This window comes from Lepidochelys olivacea (genome assembly GCF_965140295.1).
Source record: "Lepidochelys olivacea isolate rLepOli2 genome assembly, chromosome: 18".
Lineage (NCBI taxonomy): Eukaryota > Metazoa > Chordata > Testudines > Cheloniidae > Lepidochelys > Lepidochelys olivacea.
In genome coordinates this window covers 23845253-23864052 of record NC_140428.1, presented here as the reverse complement: position 1 = coordinate 23864052, position 18800 = coordinate 23845253, and the positions used below count along the sequence as shown (strand labels likewise).

At 49.9% G+C, this 18800-nt stretch overlaps 1 protein-coding gene across 1 annotated transcript in view; it reads left to right on the top strand.

The window, feature by feature from the left end:
• Positions 1 to 18800, top strand: part of LOC311532820 (uncharacterized protein) — a 73765-nt gene that overhangs the window by 51455 nt on the left and 3510 nt on the right. Inside the window, exons 10-13 of the mRNA XM_084651669.1 lie at positions 2417 to 2616; positions 7655 to 7722; positions 9980 to 10144; positions 13965 to 14036. Of these exons, the coding sequence (XP_084507795.1) occupies positions 2417 to 2616; positions 7655 to 7722; positions 9980 to 10144; positions 13965 to 14036 (505 nt within the window). The remainder of the gene's footprint in view (positions 1 to 2416; positions 2617 to 7654; positions 7723 to 9979; positions 10145 to 13964; positions 14037 to 18800) is intronic.

The window sequence follows — 18800 nt, the reverse complement described above, 5'->3', positions numbered from 1 at the left end:
AACTGAAGCCGTTTTTTGAGGTTTAAAAGTTCTGGTAGTGCCCATCATTTTTCACTCCTGAAAGTCTCCGTGCCTCTGGGATTGGTGATGGAAGTGGTGAAATGTTGCAAGGGTTTGTAGCTGTTCTGGAGAGTTTCCTCTGCTGCTTTCCCGGGAACAAAGTGTTCAGAGAAGCAAACTGGTCTTCTGGGGGCTTTCCCTGGATTCTGAACCTTTAGGTTCACCCCCTAAAAATTTGAAGTCGTTCCTCAGAAATCAGGGCCACGTTCAGGTCTGGTGTAGGTAGGTGCCACTCGAGTGAATCTCAAGGTCTGGGTTTGGCTCTTAGTGTGTTATAGATCTTCAGAAGCGCGAGGCTAGGTGCTTGGGTGATTTGAATCTTGTCCATCATGTGGCGTTTCTGCAATGAGCTGGGTGGAGAACAGACTCCCTTGTTGGAGAAGTCTGGGCCATCTTTGTACCCTGCATAAAAGACACTTCCCTCTGGCACTGGATGAGAACGTCTGCATAGGTATTCTACCTTAAACACCCCTCTACAGCCCCCTCCACAATCCATCTCTGCATCTGTAATGCACATTTATAGACAGGGAGTGGAGCCTCTGACTAGCCATGTAGAGATGGGCTTCTGAGCTCAGTGGCTGGTACAGGTACCATGCAGAGATGGCAGCATTGAGGAGAAGAAGGGCATGGCATTTAGCATTTGTCCCGTTGCCAACCATCATTAAAGCCTTGTTGTGCCAAGAGGGAAGCAGACAGACAGACAGTGGATCCAGGTAGCAACAGGCGCATGTTTGAGGCATAGCATTCACAGGGAAGGATCAAACTCCCAGCCTAGCTCATGGCTGGCCAGAAGGAGCTGCCCATTCTTCCCCAGAGCTCAGAGTCAGGCTCGCAGGCTGGTCGCAGAGGTCGGGCGCTAACAGAGACAGACACCCCCCCACCACCTCCCCGAAAGAGGACACCCAAGTAGACTTTTTCACCACAACATCTGACACAATTATTACAAAGAGCTTATGAGAGAGATTTTATTAAAATAGACAAGGAAAAGGCTATCTGCCGTGCTACACTACAAGAAGTTCCTTATACAGTAAAAGTGGAGCTATCTGGCACTTTACCAGCCAGAAAGCTCTATAAACCGGAATTTCTGATCTTCATTGAAAGTCTGGTTTATAGTCTGGTTGGTGCGGGGCTGGCAGGCTCTCTACCTGGCTCCGTGTGGCTCCCCGGAAGCGGCGACATGTTCCTGCTGCTCCTCAGCAGAGGAACAGCCATGGGGGGCTCCGTGCACTGCCCCTGCCCTGAGTGTGGGCTCCGCAGCTCCCATTGGCCGGGAACTGTGGCCAATGGGAGCTGCAGGGGGGGTACCTATGGGCAGAGACAGCTCACAGAGCCATCTGCTGCGCCTCCTCCTAGGAGCAGTGAAGACATGTCACAGCTTGTGGGGAGCTGCCCAAGGTGAGCGCTGCCCAGATGTGGCATCCCGAAACCCCTCCTGTGCCCCAGCCCTGAGCCCCTTCCCACACCCAAACTCCCTCCCACACCCCAACCCCCTCCTACATCCTGAACCCCTCATCCCCCGCCCTACCGTAGAGTCAGCACCCCCAGCTGGCACCCTCACGCCTCCCGCACTCAGCCCTCTGCCCCAGCCCGGATCCCCCACCTGCACCCTGAACCCCTCATTTCTGGTCCCAGCCCAGAGCCCGTACCCCCCCACACACACCCTTTCTCCCTGCCTCATCCCGGAAAATTGGTATTCCATCAGTAAGTATAACTCTTAGTGAACCGGAATATTTGACTAACTGGCACCCCCCCATTCCCCCAACATGCCGGATGACAAAGCTTTTACTGGATCGTTATTTTTCTTAAAAAAGCTTTCTACACTCGTAGTTCAAAACTCTACAGTTCTCAATGATGATTCTTCAGAGTTTGGACCAATTACTAGAAGACTGTGGTACACGTAGCATTATTACTTTTTATGTCTCAGCCTTTATTTAGAGGACTTTTGGTTTGGTATTTTTCCAAAAAGGCAAATTTATGCCTTCTAATATGTGGGAAGCATGAAAATGTATCAATTTGGAGTTAGAAAATATTGCCCCTGCTATACGGATAATTTATCACAGGGCATGAATAAGAGATTAAAGCAGTTCTAACAATACATTGCATTTATAAAGCATATTTTATTTGGCATTTGTGTAGCATATTAATTGTTCTGTAGCTTTTTCATGTAGCTTGAAGGGATAACTAATGCTATTGGCCCCTTTGCCGGAGATGTACAATTAGGCAGGAGTTTTGCATGTGTGGGAGGTGGGTTTCTCTTTGTGTTGGTTTGGTTTTTTTTTCCCCTGCTTGCGTTTAGATTATGAAATGCCAACAAGCTGTGTGGCTTGTTCTGTTTTTATTTCTTTCTTTGCTGCAGCTGGCAAGACATTGTTAACAAAGTGAACGCCCGAATGGATGAGGAACAAGTGCACGGTTACCCAAAGCACCTTCACTTTGACACCAGATCTGAGCAGAATGGCAATCTATTGCTGGCCAATCAACAAAGAGGGGCAGAGCGTGCGATAGCCAATCGGGAAGGAGACAAGGAAGGGACGGATGATGAGGAACTTGAGATGGGTATGGTTTCCAAAATGCAGTGAAGTACAATAATGACCTGTGCTTACCAAGGGGGAGGTTTTTGAATAAAGGCAGTCTCTCAAAAACTTGAAGAGAAATTTTAATTTGAAATTTTGGTCAGGAGATATCATGTATTTTAAATAATCCAAACTTGGTCATTTTTGCCCTAGTTTCTAGTCCCTTTTGTTCCCTCTGCCTCATGCCCTAGCTCGGTCCTGTTTAGTTTCTCAGCATTGCAGGAGAATGCTTGCCGCCCCCAGTGTCTCTAGCATTAATTCATACACTCCCCCGTTGTTCCTGGGAGGACTCCCATTCAAATACTGACATGGCCCAGCCCTGCTTAGGGTTAGCGCCGATAGGCTCAGAGCACAGATAAACCAAGGCATGTTTCGTTGTGAATGAGGTACAATTGCTAGGAATTTTAAAAACTCTTCTCCTCCCTGCCTTGCAAAGTGCAGAAATGGAGCCTGGCTCTGGGAATCACCTGACATCCTCCCTGCTCCTGTGTCCGGGAGGAAGCATGCGTAACATCTGCAGTCCCCTTATGGATGACTAAGGAGTTTGTTTTCCTAGGGATAGATGGAGAAAGGACCCGCCTCCTGTAGTAATTTACAGGAGAGGCTGTTGCCCTTATTCTCCTCTGTCATCGGAGGAGTGCAGCGCATCATCTTGTTATTGGGGATAGGGTGGCCCTTTCATCCAACCTTGACCTGTCCCCTTTCTCCAGGCCATGCACGTCATACGCACTAAAGCAATGTGCCAGGAATTCACACAGGCTGCGGCAGTTTGTTTCCCGTCTATGAGAGAGGGATGGAGAATCCCCTTCCACTGTGTCTTGCAAAACTTGAGTTCAATCTCCCATGTGATTTTATTTATTTATTTATTTTTGGAAGAGGGATTCCAATCTTAATCCTGGCGATGAATTTCCCAGTATCCTTTGGGGGCGAAGCGCAAGCCATTTCAAAGTCCAGCTAATTCCTTTAGTCAGTCAGACAACTGCAGCCGCTGCAACTATCTTGGAAGACTCAAAGTCTGTGCGTCTGAGCAGCTGGGGGAGACCAGCCCTCAAACCATTTGGCACATGTTAGAGTTGTATCCTCTGCCGCTCCAACTGCATTCAGACTCCCCAGACTGGCTCGGCCAACTAACAATGTATTTGCAAGGGAAGCCATTAAAAAGGGGAGAAGGGGGAGGCATTTGACCCGGTCTGACCCATCATCAGGCCAGGAATCTGGTTCATGAATAATTCACCAGCTGAGGTTTGCGAGGGAGGAGCCTTTATCTCTGCTTCAGTTCACAGGCACAATGTATAAATATTGTTACGCTGAAGGTTGGGCGATGGTACCACGTCATTGTTATCATGCAGGACAGCTTCAGTCTTCCAAACAGGGGAACTGAGGGAACAATGAATTGCACCTCTGTTTAGTGATAGCTGAAACAATAGAACATGATTGCCCAAGGACTAGACTGCTTTCAAGCCTGGGCAGTGGGTGGGCCATGTGGTTCCAGGAGTTTCCTGGGGATCTGATAACAAATGCAAGGATGAGGGATATATTTGATTGTAGCCGTGCATCTGTGTGCAGGAGAGAAGCGGCAGAAACACCTCATACAGTGAAGGCAACAAGGAAACCACAGAGACAGCGAGAGAAATGTGTGACCTTGAGGGGGAAAAAACGAAAGTGAGAGCTTTTGAACAGAATGCTGGCTGGAATCTTTGAACAGAGAAACTGTCTCGCTGCTTTTTGATTCCTAGTGTGTTCAGGGAAACAGGACTTGATGTATGTTCTTTGTAAATAAACAGGATTGCATCAAAGAAATACCTGAGTCCATCATCAATTTCTGTCCCTAACTGAAACAATCCACAAGATCCCAAATATTGATTAACTGCTCGGATCTAAAAGGCTAACCGTGTTAATGCAGATTTGATCAATGCAACTGAATGGGGTTACTAGACCAAGCTGAGCTAACAAAGTCTCTGTTGCCTTTGGTCAGTGACCTATATCTAACTGTCACTGGGATTCTGAATGCAATATTCCTTAGGTTGCCTAGTGGGTGGAGCAGGAAGTTTAGGAGTCAGGGCTCCTGGGTTCTATCCTCAGCCTCTGGGGATCTGGGTTCAAATCACAAGCGAAAATGAGTTTGGTGGTCTCAGCCTGAACCCTTGCCAGTGGATTTTGGCACAGTTTTCATTCTCTGCTCAGGAGAGGGCTCGGATTAGGAATAGCGGTGGTGGTGAGGGGCAGAGATGCAGGTCAGTATGACTAACAGAGGCTTAGATAATAAGGCCATAATAAAGATAGGGAGGAAAGGTCTAGATCATTGGGTCAGTGCCCTTCCAGTGCAGGAGAACCTCTCAAATATTGGACATGTTAGATATTAAACTGATCCTGTGCTGATCGGGTCCAGACAACTGGTCACAGAGAAGTGTGGGGGTTGTGTGAGAAAGAGAGGAGAAGCCATGTTCTTGTTTCAAAGCCCGGATGCTTTGTCCCTTCCCATAGAAGAACCCAGCTGGTATTTCATCTTTAAATGACCTGCTTTCGACAAGTTCCCTCAGAACAATCAAACTAATTGCCTCACATCAAAGCAAACTCTTCTTTGAAGGAAACAGGCTCGCACTGGGGGGGTGGGGATGGGGGGAGTGTTGGGACCAGCAGGACTTGGCCTCCACGTCTTAATTGGGATTAACGCCTTAGGGAACAACTTTACAGCCCAGGCCATGAAACTATCTAATTGGGAGTCCTGTTGCCTCTTGGTCTCTTACTTAATGTTTCAAGAGGGAAAACTTGGCTAATGCTGATGACAGACAGCACAGAAACACTGACCCAACTCCCTGCCTCCGGCCTTCGTTAAGGCCATTCTTGTCAAGGATTGTTAGGAGAAGGATAATAAATGATGGGCTGTCAAAATGGGCGATTAGTGCTCAGCTGTCTTCCCACCCCCGGGGTCCTGAGAAGCGTCTCAGGCAGAAATACTACTTTTCTGTTGCTTGTTTTTGCTACTAAAAACGCATCCGGGCCTCAAAGACACCGGGTCTAATGCAGCCAGACTTGGACCACAAGCCTGGAGGGAGAACCATCTCTGCACCCCAGGATTAGAGATTACAGCAAATGAAGCTGTTTAATGGGAGGGGGGATCATTTCTGAATGGGGGGATCATCTTAGAAACTCATCTCATGATTCTGTTAGCACCCCGTGGTTCCCTCCAGCGCGCCCTGCTTTACACCCCCGTCTGCCATCTTGTGGTCGCCATGATTCTCATTGGGATGTTCTTCACAGCTCGTAAACCCGGCTTCTAGCTGGCCAGAGCCCAATGGGATGCCCCTCCTTTGCTTTGTGCACCCTCAGGGGACCCGTGCGTTGCCTCCTCAGCTCTCCCAGCTCCTGCCAGACTGGGGGTGAAGGAGTGGGCGCAGCACCTCGTGTTCCCTCAGAGAGCTACAGATTGGTGCTGCATCCGTCCCTTGGGACGCACTTGCCTGTAGATTACACACCAGGCCGAACGGGGCAGCCTGATCCTGGAGGCTGCTTTGCATCACCCCTATCAACCTGCTCTGCTTGCCTCTGCAGTGGTCAGCATGACCATTGGAGCCAGCGCAACCAGATGCGGTAGCTGGACCCACTCGGATCTGGATTCAGATCCGGTGGGGTTTGGGCCTCCCGCTGGTCAAAACAAAGGGCTGTCCAGGGCCTCAAATGTATGACGGGAGAAATAAACATAATGAGCCACCTTGCTTCCCGCAAACTGACGCTCTGTGCGGTTCCCCTTTCCTCTCCCCCTTGCCACGTGGGGCGCCGGCCTTTCATTTTCAACCGCCAAGCGCCGACGAAGGGCAAAGTGGCGCCGACCTGTAACCCGCCGTGGCACAGCTGGGCTGGGAGCAATGCTCTGACCGGCTGCACAACTGGGTTGTTTCCATGGATACCACCCAGCCTCTGCAGTAGCCCAAGGGACCGAGAGCGAGACTAATTCCTGAACGTACAGATGGAGTGACGGAGCATCCGGTGGCTCAGTAAGCCAATCGCCCTGTGGTGTGACTCCAGCTACCTTGCCACCTAACAGGAAGCAGATGGGTGTAATTGGCACTTCAAGGATCGTTAAGCCTCCAAAAAGGCGGCCTTACAAATCCCTTGCCCCCAAAAGCTGTTACTGTTACGTGGAGTTGTCTGTCTTGCAAACTTGACATGGGGAGAACAATGAGTCGAGGCCACTGTCCTACGCAGCACACAAGACGGATGCCAAGATTTGGACCCTGAAACGTTGCACCCATCCCCCCTGCACTGCCAGTCTGTGCCATGTTCCTGGGAGCGTACGTTTGTTTTGGTGTTAAATGTGTTTTCCGTTCCTCCTCGTGTCATCAGTTGTCAATAGTCGCAGAGGTTTTTTTGTCGCCAGCATGTACCTGCACCATAGATGCCAGGAGAGGTTTTGGCAACTGGGTAGAGGGGGTTTCTGGCACCCACGAATATGCGGGAGGTGGTTTTGAATTTTGGCACCAAGGAGGCTGTGAAAGTGCCTCTGCAAGTGACTTCAGCTCTTGGAGGCAGGGGACTGAATTGCTCCTTTCCCTGTTGCCCTTGACAGCAACTAGCTCCCCGAGCGCTGTCCTTACATCCAGCCGTGGTAAATAAGCACGTTAGCTTGATGCCTACTAACGTGATCGTTGATGAAACAGTCAGTGTTGACATTTTAACATACTATCGTTAGGCACCAGGATTAACCCGTTACAATGAATGGGGAGCAATTCACACCCCTCCATGCTATTGTGTCAGACTGTCTGCAGAGACAGGCAGACAACACTGCATCAGTTTCCACTCTATACCTGTTCCATAGTGTGGTAACTAGCCTGCTCTCTGGTTCCAGTGATGCTTCATCACAACCCAATGCGGTGTCTTTCCCAGATAGGCACGAGCGATCAGTTCACTTTCTTTCTCTAAGTGAGAGAGAACTTTCCACAGCGCACGGGACCAAATGGTCACATTGCCAGTGCCCTGTGGGTTTTGCTGGGACGGATTTACTCATTTCATTTTTCTTGCAGATGCTGGGATGATTGAAAGAGAAGAGGATATCCACACCCGAAAAGAGGCATTGGTCCAGGAGCCAATGGTAAGAGACGTCACCATGCTGTCATCACTTGAAGCTGATTGGACACCAAACTCTTCCATTCAAGCAGAACCTTTCCATTCTCGCCCCTGCCCCCAAGAGGTGTTGTTTTAGTGAAGAATAGTAGGGGTTTTCCTAGCATCCATTCGAGTGCTAATGGGGAGGTACGGTCAGCACAGAGTGAGAGCTGGGAGTTCTAATCCCAATCTCTGCCATGCGTTCTCATCAGACAAGTCACTTCTATGCCTCCGTTTCTCCTAGCTTAAAAACAGGCAAAATTACCTCTCTCTGATGGGTGTTAGGCGAAGCAGAGCTGGTCAAACAGAGCATGTGTGCACATGAGGGGAGGGGGGATAATTTATTTGCTGTTTGATGACATCTTGTATATAATCAGTTGCAGAATCTCTCACCTTGGGGGCCACAAACCTGTTACTTCAGGGGGCCCTCAGCACCCAGCCTTTCCATATGGCTAAATAGGCCCCAGTTAGATCTCTGCTCTGTGGATGGGGGGAGGGATCCCGAGGAGCAGGTGCTGGTTGTAGAAAAGGACCTAGGACCACTGCCCTCGTGGAAGGAGGTTGTTTCAAACATTTGTAAAGATGGTCAGATTGCAGGGGAAAAAATATACTGGCACATCATTTTATCTGACAAGCTCCGGGGACGCGATGCACTGACTGGTGTTTATGACGACAGTAGGGCTAGCTCGGCTAATTTGCTGGTGGTTTGTAAAGTGCTCTGAAGGTGAGACGTGCTATGGAAGTGCCAAGCGATATTAGTTCGGTAATCAATGTCCATCGGGAGAGCTTCAGCTCCGTTTATCTGCCTTCTCTTGGCTTCGAGAGGCTAAAGGAGAGAGACCATGCTCCCCAAAGTGGAGAAAGAGGAGTAGTAACTTCAGAGCTAAGTGATCTTTCCCTACACATTTCTAAAGCCCTGGCTGGGATGATTTAGTTGGGGATTGGTCCTGCTTTGAGCAGGGGGTTGGACTAGATGACCTCCTGAGGTACCTTCCAACCCTGATATTCTATGATTCTATAGCGTTCCTCTCTGGCCTCCATGACGTCAGCAGGGCCTTGAACCTTCAGCTTGTCTGACTTTCTTTTGCCCACCTTGGTGCCTGCAGGTCTGTGGGGACATCACACCTTTATCCATGACCTTGACGCATGCACAGGCTTTCACCTTTCTCTGCCCTCCCTAGAGGGGAGGACATTGATGTTTTCATTGAGAATGCCAACTGGTAATTCCCCACAGATAGGAGTCAACACTGATCCAGCTCCACTAGAGGAAACAGACTCTTCACAGGTGACCTACAGAGGAGAATACCAAAACAAAATGATGGTAGATATTAAGCACAGGAGATGATGGTGCCACCTCTCCCTCCTGATCCATTCTTTTATTTAAGTGACAGGGTATGTTTCTATCTGATCTGCTACAAGGCAGAAGTCTTGAATCTCCCACAGCTTGGAGCTGTGTGTCTGCCCCTCTCTGCTGGAGCTCAGGGTTCAATGTACCTCCTAAGAACATCTGTGCCAAGGACACCATCTTGGTTTATGATTCCCGGAGCTTTAGATCTGAAAGCATCGCGCACATAACAAGGTGTAGAGCATTGTCAAAATGCAGATTTGTTTTGGCTAAAGGCAGCTTTTTCTTCTGAGGTCAGTTTGATAAACAGAGAGTACAGCTTCTTCCTTTCCGGGGGGACTGATTTAGGGTCATCACACCTATTGCCAATGAGTTATTTCATTGCCTATGAGGGAAACCAAGTTTCTGATGTGAAGTGGTTTCCTTCCTTCAGTTGCTAAAGATTCCAGGCAATGACTTCCTAAGAACTTCATTAAGACTCAACTTCTGCTGAGTGTTTCTTCATTTACCGACGTAGCTGGACCGATGGAGAGACCTAAAGAATAGACACACACAATGCCATGGGATTTCAGCAGGGGTGGAAAGTGAGGTGAAGGGGGCAGATTACTGGTAACCAAAAAAGATTGCCTGTTCTTGCTAGGCCCCATCACCTCCTTTAGCCGTAATTTCTCATAGTCTCATCTGAGGAGACTCTGATCTGGGGAAACCCCTGAGATCCAGCCTGAGGAGGACTGCTGCACTGAGTTGGGAAGCCCTTCCTGGAAGCTGGCATTCCCAGCTGTAGCTTCTCCCACCCATTGGCCTGGGCTTAAGCGATGGAAAAAGCCAGCTCATATTGGCCACCGTGTGTCCTGGGTGTGAGGGTGCTGGGTGCTCAAAAGAGGCTTCTCTCACCCAGATGCCTGATGATGCCGCAGACCCTGCTCAGGACCCCAATAACCAAGGGGAAGATGAGTTTGAGGAGGCCGAGCTGGAGAGGCCGGACTTTGAGAAGGTGGTGCAATCAGACAAATACAAGGAACCCAGCGTGCTAGGGAAAGAGGAGACAAAGAAGCCACTGAAGGTAATGTAATGTGATGGGGAAGCCATTTCTGCAGGGAGGGGTGTCGGGGGGGGGGTGAAGAGGGTCCTTGGCCCTACAAGTGGGAGGAGGGAGGGAGAGGATGCATGTCCCCCAAGAGAATTTTCACTCCCAAGCTCCTGTGCTGTATTGTGATGGGCTGGCAGTGAGAGAACCCTTCCCCCATCATCTCCTGCTCCTGGGCAGCTTGTAGCTATGGAGTCCCAGCTGGGTCATGACCAATTTTTCTTTTGGCTTTCAGGAGTCACTGGCAAGCTGCCCTCCCTTCTCCCTCTTCCACCTGCTCTGAGGCTGGCATGGCAGCACCTGTTCTCTGCCCAGCTATTGCGTAACATGTCCCACTTGCTCTTAGGCCTGTTCTGGTGCCACTTTGGGAGCGGGGCTACCCAAGACCTTAATTCTTCAGGGGGTGAAGGGAAGGGGGCAGAAATGTGGTTGTAAGGTGGACTTTATTATTCCAACTATGGCCACTTGCCACCATTGGCAATAGGTGTAACCACAGGAGGGCTGAAAACTGGGAATCCTGGCATATCCCATGCCATCTCTATAGTGTTAGAGCCTTAAGGGCCCCGTGGCCCTCAATACGCCCCCACTTCTGAGCTGATGCCAGGTCTAGAGAAGGTAACTCAGAAACTTCTCTCCTCTCGGTCTCGCAACACAGGAGCCAGGAGATGTTCAATTTAAATTAAAAGGTGAAACGTTGAAAACCGATCAAAGGAAATCTTTTTTCACAGACCCTGTGGCAATGAGCTTCACAGTTTAATCCCAGGGATTTAAGGCCACGAAATTAACTAGACTCACAAAGGGAAACTGATAGCCAGAATATCCTGCTTTGTCACACTTAAGGACAATCAACATTTTGGACAATCTTTCACTTTGGGGCTTAAGCCAACTTTAAACTATTAGAATCCAGGATGACATCGAATGTAGGGGGGCCAATTATCCCCTCTCTGCCTACTTCAGGATTCTCGTGACTTCCTTGGAAGCACCTGGTTGTAGCCATTGTCAGAGACAGGACACTAGACTAGGTGTACCTTGCTTGGTCTAGTCTGGCAATTCCCATGTTTCTGTGATGTGGCCGCAACCATGGTGGATTGGTGGCAATTACGCTGTGCGAGGGAGAATCTTGTCTCCTCCAAGAAGATGATCGCTCGCATCTTGTGAAGCGCTTCTTGTGTCTGGAGCGAGACTCTGGAGCAGGGAAATATTAGCTTGTTTTGACAGGCTGCCAAGAGTTCTCTGTGTCACTTGTTTTTAAAAGGAGCATTTTTCTGTCAGGCTCTAAACCGATGATTGGTAGCAAGTCTAAAAACACTCCAAACCAATGGAATAGACATTGAAGCAAAGAGCCCACCACTGCAGGATTGCACCTGCTGAATAAAACCCTCCAGCCCCTTAGTAGGAAAAGAATTTGTACCTTAACTATTTGTCTTTGGATAGGGCTAGGCTGAGCTGTTCACGCTGTTTGGACAGAGCGCCGGTACCTTAGGAGGAAAGACCTGAGGGCTCTGGCAGAGAGAACTTGTGCAAACTTAGCACTCCTTTGGGAGGAAAATTTAAACTCCTTAGTCAGCTTGGTCAGTTTTCTTATTAATGAACTACTGGATGGAATCAGAACTGCACTGTGTGTCATAAGTCCTACACTGCTCATAGGAAGCAGTGATTCTCCCGTAGTCCAAGTGGGAGAGGCCTATGCTTTTGAGGATGTTCTATCCCTGCTGTCACTGTTATGTTCTGAATGGCTGTCCTCACGAGTTTGTTACGGTCTATATTGCAGCATCAAGATACTGCAGCACCAGAGCTGCATAAGCACAAGGTATAAATAAGGCATTGGCAATCAGATGGCTGACAAGAAAGGAAAAAGTTAACAGCCCTAGAGAAGACAGAACTAACCAGAGGACAGAACACTCCCCCTGTCTGTTGTTTTTCCCCCCCTTTCCTTTCTTGTTTCCTTCCCTTTCTCTCTCTCACTGGATCTCCCTGCTCAGCCTGCTCCTTTCCACCATGTGAACGCTACAAACCTTAGCACAATGCCTGGCTTCCGTTCTCCTTTTCTGAGCGGGGCGGTCAGCTGGTTTTCGTGTTGGAGCACTGCTCCCTTAGGCTCTGATTAGCTCCCTGGTGAGCCCAATGGGGAGGGTATTCGGGTAAGGGTAGCTGGTTTGGGTCTTATTTGTGGGGTCTGGAGAGTGGCATGAGTCGGTGCAGCTCTGGGCAGGAGCGGATGGCCTGCTCGCAGCTCAGCCCATCAGGTGAATGAGGAAGTGCTGAATCGTTGCCCTGAGTGAAGGCCTGTAAATCAGAAGCTGCATCAGCATATCTGAGTCCTTCTCTCCGGGAAGTGTAAATTATCGAAAGCTTTAATATTTCACGCTCGCCAGCAAGAGGCTCCAAGAAAATCCCCCTCAGATCCGGCTCTGTTTGTCTCTAACTCTGCGGCTGGGCAGGCTGCTGTGGGTGGAGTCAGGCTCAGGCGGGGCATAATGCCTTGCCCGATACCACTGCTGGTGCTCTCCTGAGCCAGTGCCACTCATGCCGACCTCTGACTCAGTGGAGGAGCTGGGCATAGAACCTGGGTGTCTTGGCTCCTGTTGGACCATGCTGCTTCCAAGAACGATGAACAGCTGAACAGAGTCAGCCAGGATTCGAACCCGTGACTCCAGGAAATATGAATATTCCCAAGTGAGCAGAGAGCCCTCAGCCATTGCTATTGAGAGGAGAATGATCCAGTGACTTTCCCCCTCCACGGACCCTTTCTCTCAATGCCCATGCCCTGTTTTAACAGGCTCGGCCATGGTGCCCTGCAGCAGCCCGGGCTCCTTCCCTGCAAGCCTGCAAACAGGCAGTAGCCATGGGCCAGATCCTCAGCTGGTGCGAATCACCGGAGCTTACTTACAGGCAGAGAAGCTGCATTGATTGACCCCAGCTGAGGCTGTGGCCCTGCATGTGGGTGGAGAGAGTGCTCGATCATTACCCCCCCTTGCGCTCCTGTCTTCTGTTCAAGACCTTCTCGGGGCGAGCTGCACAGCCCAGTGGCCTCCCCCGGCCGCAGGGGCACTCTGCAGCCCTCCGTGCACTAGGAAGGCTGAATTGCTATTCGTTTTCTCAGGCTGCCTCCCAAGCAGCTGCCATCTCTCATTTTAATGGGCAGCAAGTAGAACTCATGGTCTTGGCTGGCAGCTTCTGGCTGGAAGGTCTGAGCTCGGCTGTGCTTTGCTAATGTGACTTGGGCAACTGCAGTGGGGTGGAGGAGTGGGGAACTGGTGCCTCCTTGAGCCCAGAACATCACTCCCCTGGTGCTTGGATGCTAGCTCAGCCGTACGATCGCTGCCCAGCTCTGCCAGCTAGCTTGTTCTTTCTCTCTCTCTCTCTCTCTCTCTCTCTCTCTAACAGATGCTTCCCCACTGTCTGTAGGGACTGTTCAACCCAGGGTGACCGCTTGCACACCCAGGGCTCTGGCATAGCACTGATCCCTACCGTGAGAGCGCTCCCATGCTCAGGCAGATGCGAAGGCGTGTGGCTGCTGGGCAATGACTTGGCTGCTTCCATCTGCCCCCCTGGCTACCTATGGGATAAAAGGGGCAGAAGCGTTGATTGGGGACAAGCACCCAACAGAGATGGGGTCACCTCTGATGTTCCAGGGTCTTGATTCAGCATCCTCCAGACCTGGGACTCTAATACATGAAAATCTGGGTCTCCAAAGCTGCGTTGCCACTCCATCAGGATTGGGGTTGTGGGGTGTGTGCTTCTGGGAGCTTTAAACAAGGCTGACCTACCAGTGTCTGCCCTCCTGTGTTTCCAGGATGCCGCTGGGCCGGACAAAGCCAGGGAAGAGCCAATGGACGACTACCAAGAGGATCAGGAGCAAGAAATTGTACGACACTGAGGTTCCTCTTCATTTCCTGTTCTGTCGTGCGGCTGTGGGTGTGTTTGAGACCAGCAGCTGGGCCTGGTGCAGCGGTTGGGCAGACCTGTGCGTTGGGACAGCTGTTAGGGGAAATCTCACAACGCCCTAGGAATAGGAGTCAGGCTGCCTGTCCCTGTAAGCTCTTTGGGACAGGGACTGTGCCATTCTGCAGTGTAATGGTCAGAGCACTGGACTGAGATTCAGGAAAGCTGGGTTCTATTCCTGGCCCTGCTGGGTGACTTTGGGAAAGTCACCTCCCTGCTCTGTGCCTCAGTTTCCCCAGGTATAAAAGGAGCATAATGATACTGACCTTTGAGATCTGCTGAAGGAAAGCACTGTGGAGGAGTTAGGTGACATTATTATCCGATGCGTTTGTGCAGCACCTAACAGAATGGGCCCCGATCCCAATGGGGGCCCTTGGGTAGTAGCGTGATGCGCACACACAGGGCCTTCTTTCCAACGTAGCTCAGCACCCCCCAAGTTGTCCTTCTCTTCAGTTAGACTCGCTGGTGCTCAGCGCCTGTGCAAATCAGGCCCTGGATGATAAACAGGATGAACCAGGCTTTTAATCTGGTTAATCCTCCTCCCCTCCCCCCACATTAGTCATGACATACGTGAGCCGTTCCAAAGCACGGAGGCTGTACAGGTGCCCCCATGCTGTTCAGGCTCTTCCCTTCTGTCCCCCACCCTGAGTTAGTGTGGCTTTCCCACCCTGATCAAACCAAGGCCCGATCCTGCTAAGAGCTCTGCACTCCGGCTCAGCTTTTGGTTTAAATTGTCTAATTTTGGGAGCAGAGTTGAAAACCCCCCTCCGTCTCGGTGCGTCTCTGTGTTTTGCTGTGGCGTCTGTTTATTCCAGTTTATTAATAATGGACGAGAGATAAGTGCCTCCAACAGAAACTGTCCCCTCTGGGCTTCTGCCTGCTTTCAAAGCAGAGCAATTACCTATCTTCAGCTACTTCTTGTTAACTCTGCGGCAGCCAGACCAGGAATCCCAAGGCTCCTTCTGGGGATGCTGACATGGAGGGGAAAGCTGCTACACTGCTGATATAAACGCATGATCAGTGGTTAAAAATGGCTTGTTGCTATGCAAGCTGAGATAGGTGGGTGATTGGATTTCACGCCTCGGGCCATGAAGGCCCTGATTCAGCAAAACATGCAAGCATGTACACAAGTCAATGGGGCATAAACACACAGTTAACTTGTCTGAACAAAACAAAGCTGCAGATTTCTGAGATAACCATCCTGCTTCCTTACTTGCCTGCATTTTCAAAAGTGACCTGTGGTCTCGGGTGTCCAACTTGAGACAGTGTAAAAGGGGGGCCTGATTTTCAGCCTGTGCTGAGCACCCGCCTTGTGACAATCAGGACCCTTTAAGGTGTCTGAAGCTAGGCAGTCTCAGTCTCAACTCATTTCTGGACAATTTAGGCTAAGGGTTTTCAGGGCTTAATGTGGTCTGAAAAATGTCGTGGTAGTGGTGATGGCTGTTGTCATCTGGGAGAAGCAGGTTTGGTCAGACAATGCTTAAAATTCACCCTACAGGAACCCAGCTCAATTTAAATTGTTTTTTTTTTGCCAGGTTTGTGACCCTTTGCTGCCCCTCTTCTCCCCCTCCCCCATTTAAACGCTGGCTGGTACTGTCACTGGGCTACATCATCTCCGAGCCAGGAATAGAACAATGAGAGATTATTGTTATGCCAGAGACTTTTTAAAATAACAATTTTTGGTGGTTCTTCCTGTGGTAATACACATAATAAATAATAATATATAATATTTGTCTTCTGGTTATGGACCTTTTATGGGGTCACATTTTCAAAATTTTCTCCACAGCCAGGAGGGCTAGAAACTTTTTTTAAAGTAATTAAAGATGAGGTTCACACCTAATCACAGGACTCCAGGAGCTGGGGCATTGTCAGAAATTGTCAACGCTACAGGCGAGTTTTATTTTTGGTGGTTTATTTGCCCTGCCCTTAGCTTAGGCAGTGACAGCAACCATGTCTGTTTCATTTCTGCTTGTAGCCATGTTGAGTCACTTTTGCTGCCTGGCATTATGCACTAGAATAACCTGATTGTCGCAGCCATGCTGGCAGAGCTTTCAATTGAACCATTTCCATTTAACTTCAAAAGAGAAAAGGTTGCGGGAACCACTTTCCATTTAAACAGGGAGTTTTGTGTCTATGTGTATGGGGAGCTGTTTTATCAAGATCTAAGTTTCCTTCCCCAAAATGAATTCAGTATCTAAATCGCAGCACCCTGGCAAGCTAATTTTGCCTTGGACAGAGCCTCCCTGAGGTGTTTGATTGCGAAGAGACAGGGAGATGCCCTTTATTGCTGCCTGTGGAGTCCTTTTGAATTTTTACTGCCATCTGATTGTAACATTTAAATGTAATTTCCACTTCAAAACCAGGACAAGAGGGATCTCTAATTCGGAAGTGCAAATGCAAGGCTGGGGGGAGGATGACTTGCATGGGGGTTAATGAGCAATTTCTAGACAATGCCCAGCTCTCCTCACCTGCTCCATTCTGTGCCTGAGGAGCCGCCATCTGTGGAAGCTGGATGTGTCCTCGCAGGGGGGGATTCTGAGGTTTTTTGGCTCACAGTTTGGGAAATGAATGACCTGCAATGGCAGAAAGGGACCAGATTTTCAGAGGCCCCCCTGAGCCTCAGTGGGAGCTGTGGGTGCTGAGCCCTTCTGCAGATCAGGGGCGGCTGATCCCAGTCACATGGAAATCGCTGAAATAACTCCCTTGACCTCGGTGGATAGTGGAGCAGGCCCCCACAATCTGCCAGTCTGGGCTGGGTTTGAGGGTGGAACGTGGAGGAGCGCTGACCCCAGCTCTGCAGTGCAGCCTCTGTCATGGAGTAAATAATCATAAGAGGAGAGCAGCTGGAAAACGTGAACCCTAAATGCTCCAAAGGCAAAGGCCTCACACTTATGTATTTTTAATCTCATGATTTTGAAGCCAGTCTCATGATTTTGGGGCCCTACCTGATGGTTTTTGATCATTTAGGGTTGGCAGTGCTGTTCTCCTTAGTGCCAGCTAAACCAATGCAGTGTCCCCTTCCCTTCCTGCCTCTGGCTAGGGGAGGCTTCAGTTAGATCTCTTCCCCCCCCGCCCCCCCCCCCCCATCTCCTGCCTCTCTCTTACCACTGCCCTTTGGCTGATGGGATCGACTTGCTCCCACTGTTTTTACTTAAGAGCTCGCCCCAGGCTGGCCTGAAGCGCAAGCTGAATAAACAGCTCCTTGGGGTTTGCAGTCGACAGCCAGATCCCCACCACAAACCCTGTAAAAGCTTGGGACTGCTTGTGCGTAACACCATGCATAGTGCGAGGTCAGCCCTTAGCCATAGATCTGGCCCTGCGACTGGGTCAGAGGGGAGCCCTCAGCCCACCATCTCCACTGAGCCCACTGAATGTTCTCTCACGGCATGTAAGAAGAGTAAATAGTTAATAATGTCGAGCTCTTTTCATCCATAAATCTCAAAGCACTTTACAAATGAGGTAGCATTATTCCTGTTTTACAGATGGGGAAACTGAGGCACGAAGAGGCGCTGTGTCATCCAACAGGCCAGTGGCCGAGCCAGGAATAGAATTCAGATCTGCTGATTCCCAGTCCAGTGCTCTGAACACTAGGCCCCTCTTGCCATATGCAAGAAGGGGCATTATTTCCTAATATCAAATGACAGTGTTATGTGAGAGAAGGCTGTCTCATCTGGGGGCATTAAGTCATTTCCCTCTATATCTGAGATCACTGTGTGGGGCGTTTGTTTGTTGATTGATGGGTGGTAAATCTGTGGGCTCAGCCTGAAGTTGCAAGGGAGGAACGCAGCAGTCCTGTACAATGTAGGACATGAGCTTTGCTGTTCCTCCCTGTGGGAAGGGTGGTTGCTGGCAAAGAAAGTGACATGATGGGACGCGGAGTGTTCCTGACCTCTTTTGCTCCTCTCCCTGCCCTTCGTAATTGACTGCACTGCTTTAGAAAGCTTTTCCTGGAGGCCTGGATGGTGTGACATAGCGTGCCTCTCTCTTGGGGTCATTTGGGTTTCTCCAGGGACTCCCCTCCCTCCTCTAAAAATCTGGCTATTCATTCACCATTGTCAGGGACTTACTCCCTTTGTAGCAAGTTCTAGCCGTCACAATCTCTGCATTCTGTACTGGAGTTTTCCTGTAGTATCAGGGCAGCTCTGCAATGGCGCGCCAGCTCAGTGTTTGGTGGGGATGGAGCCCTGGCATTCACTCTAAAGCCGCACTTCCCAAACCGCATGGAGCTGGTGGTTGTTGGAGACCTGATGATGCTGGCTCCTTTTCTTTGATTCCAGCCACTGAATTGCATTACAGTGTGCTAAAGTTCGGCCGAGTGTTGTTTTTCCATGTAAGTGCTGTAGTTGTCACAGGGATGTTATTCGATGGTAGATGGGAGACGGTGGGGTGGGGGCAGGAAATGGGAGGGGAAAAGTCCCCAAGACCATCTCTGTTTAGATGTTGGCCCCAAACAGAGGTTTCATAGAATCATAGAATCATAGAATATCAGGGTTGGAAGGGACCCCAGAAGGTCATCTAGTCCAACCCCCTGCTCAAAGCAGGACCAATTCCCAGTTAAATCATCCCAGCCAGGGCTTTGTCAAGCCTGACCTTAAAAACCTCTAAGGAAGGAGATTCTACCACCTCCCTAGGTAACGCATTCCAGTGTTTCACCACCCTCTTAGTGAAAAAGTTTTTCCTAATATCC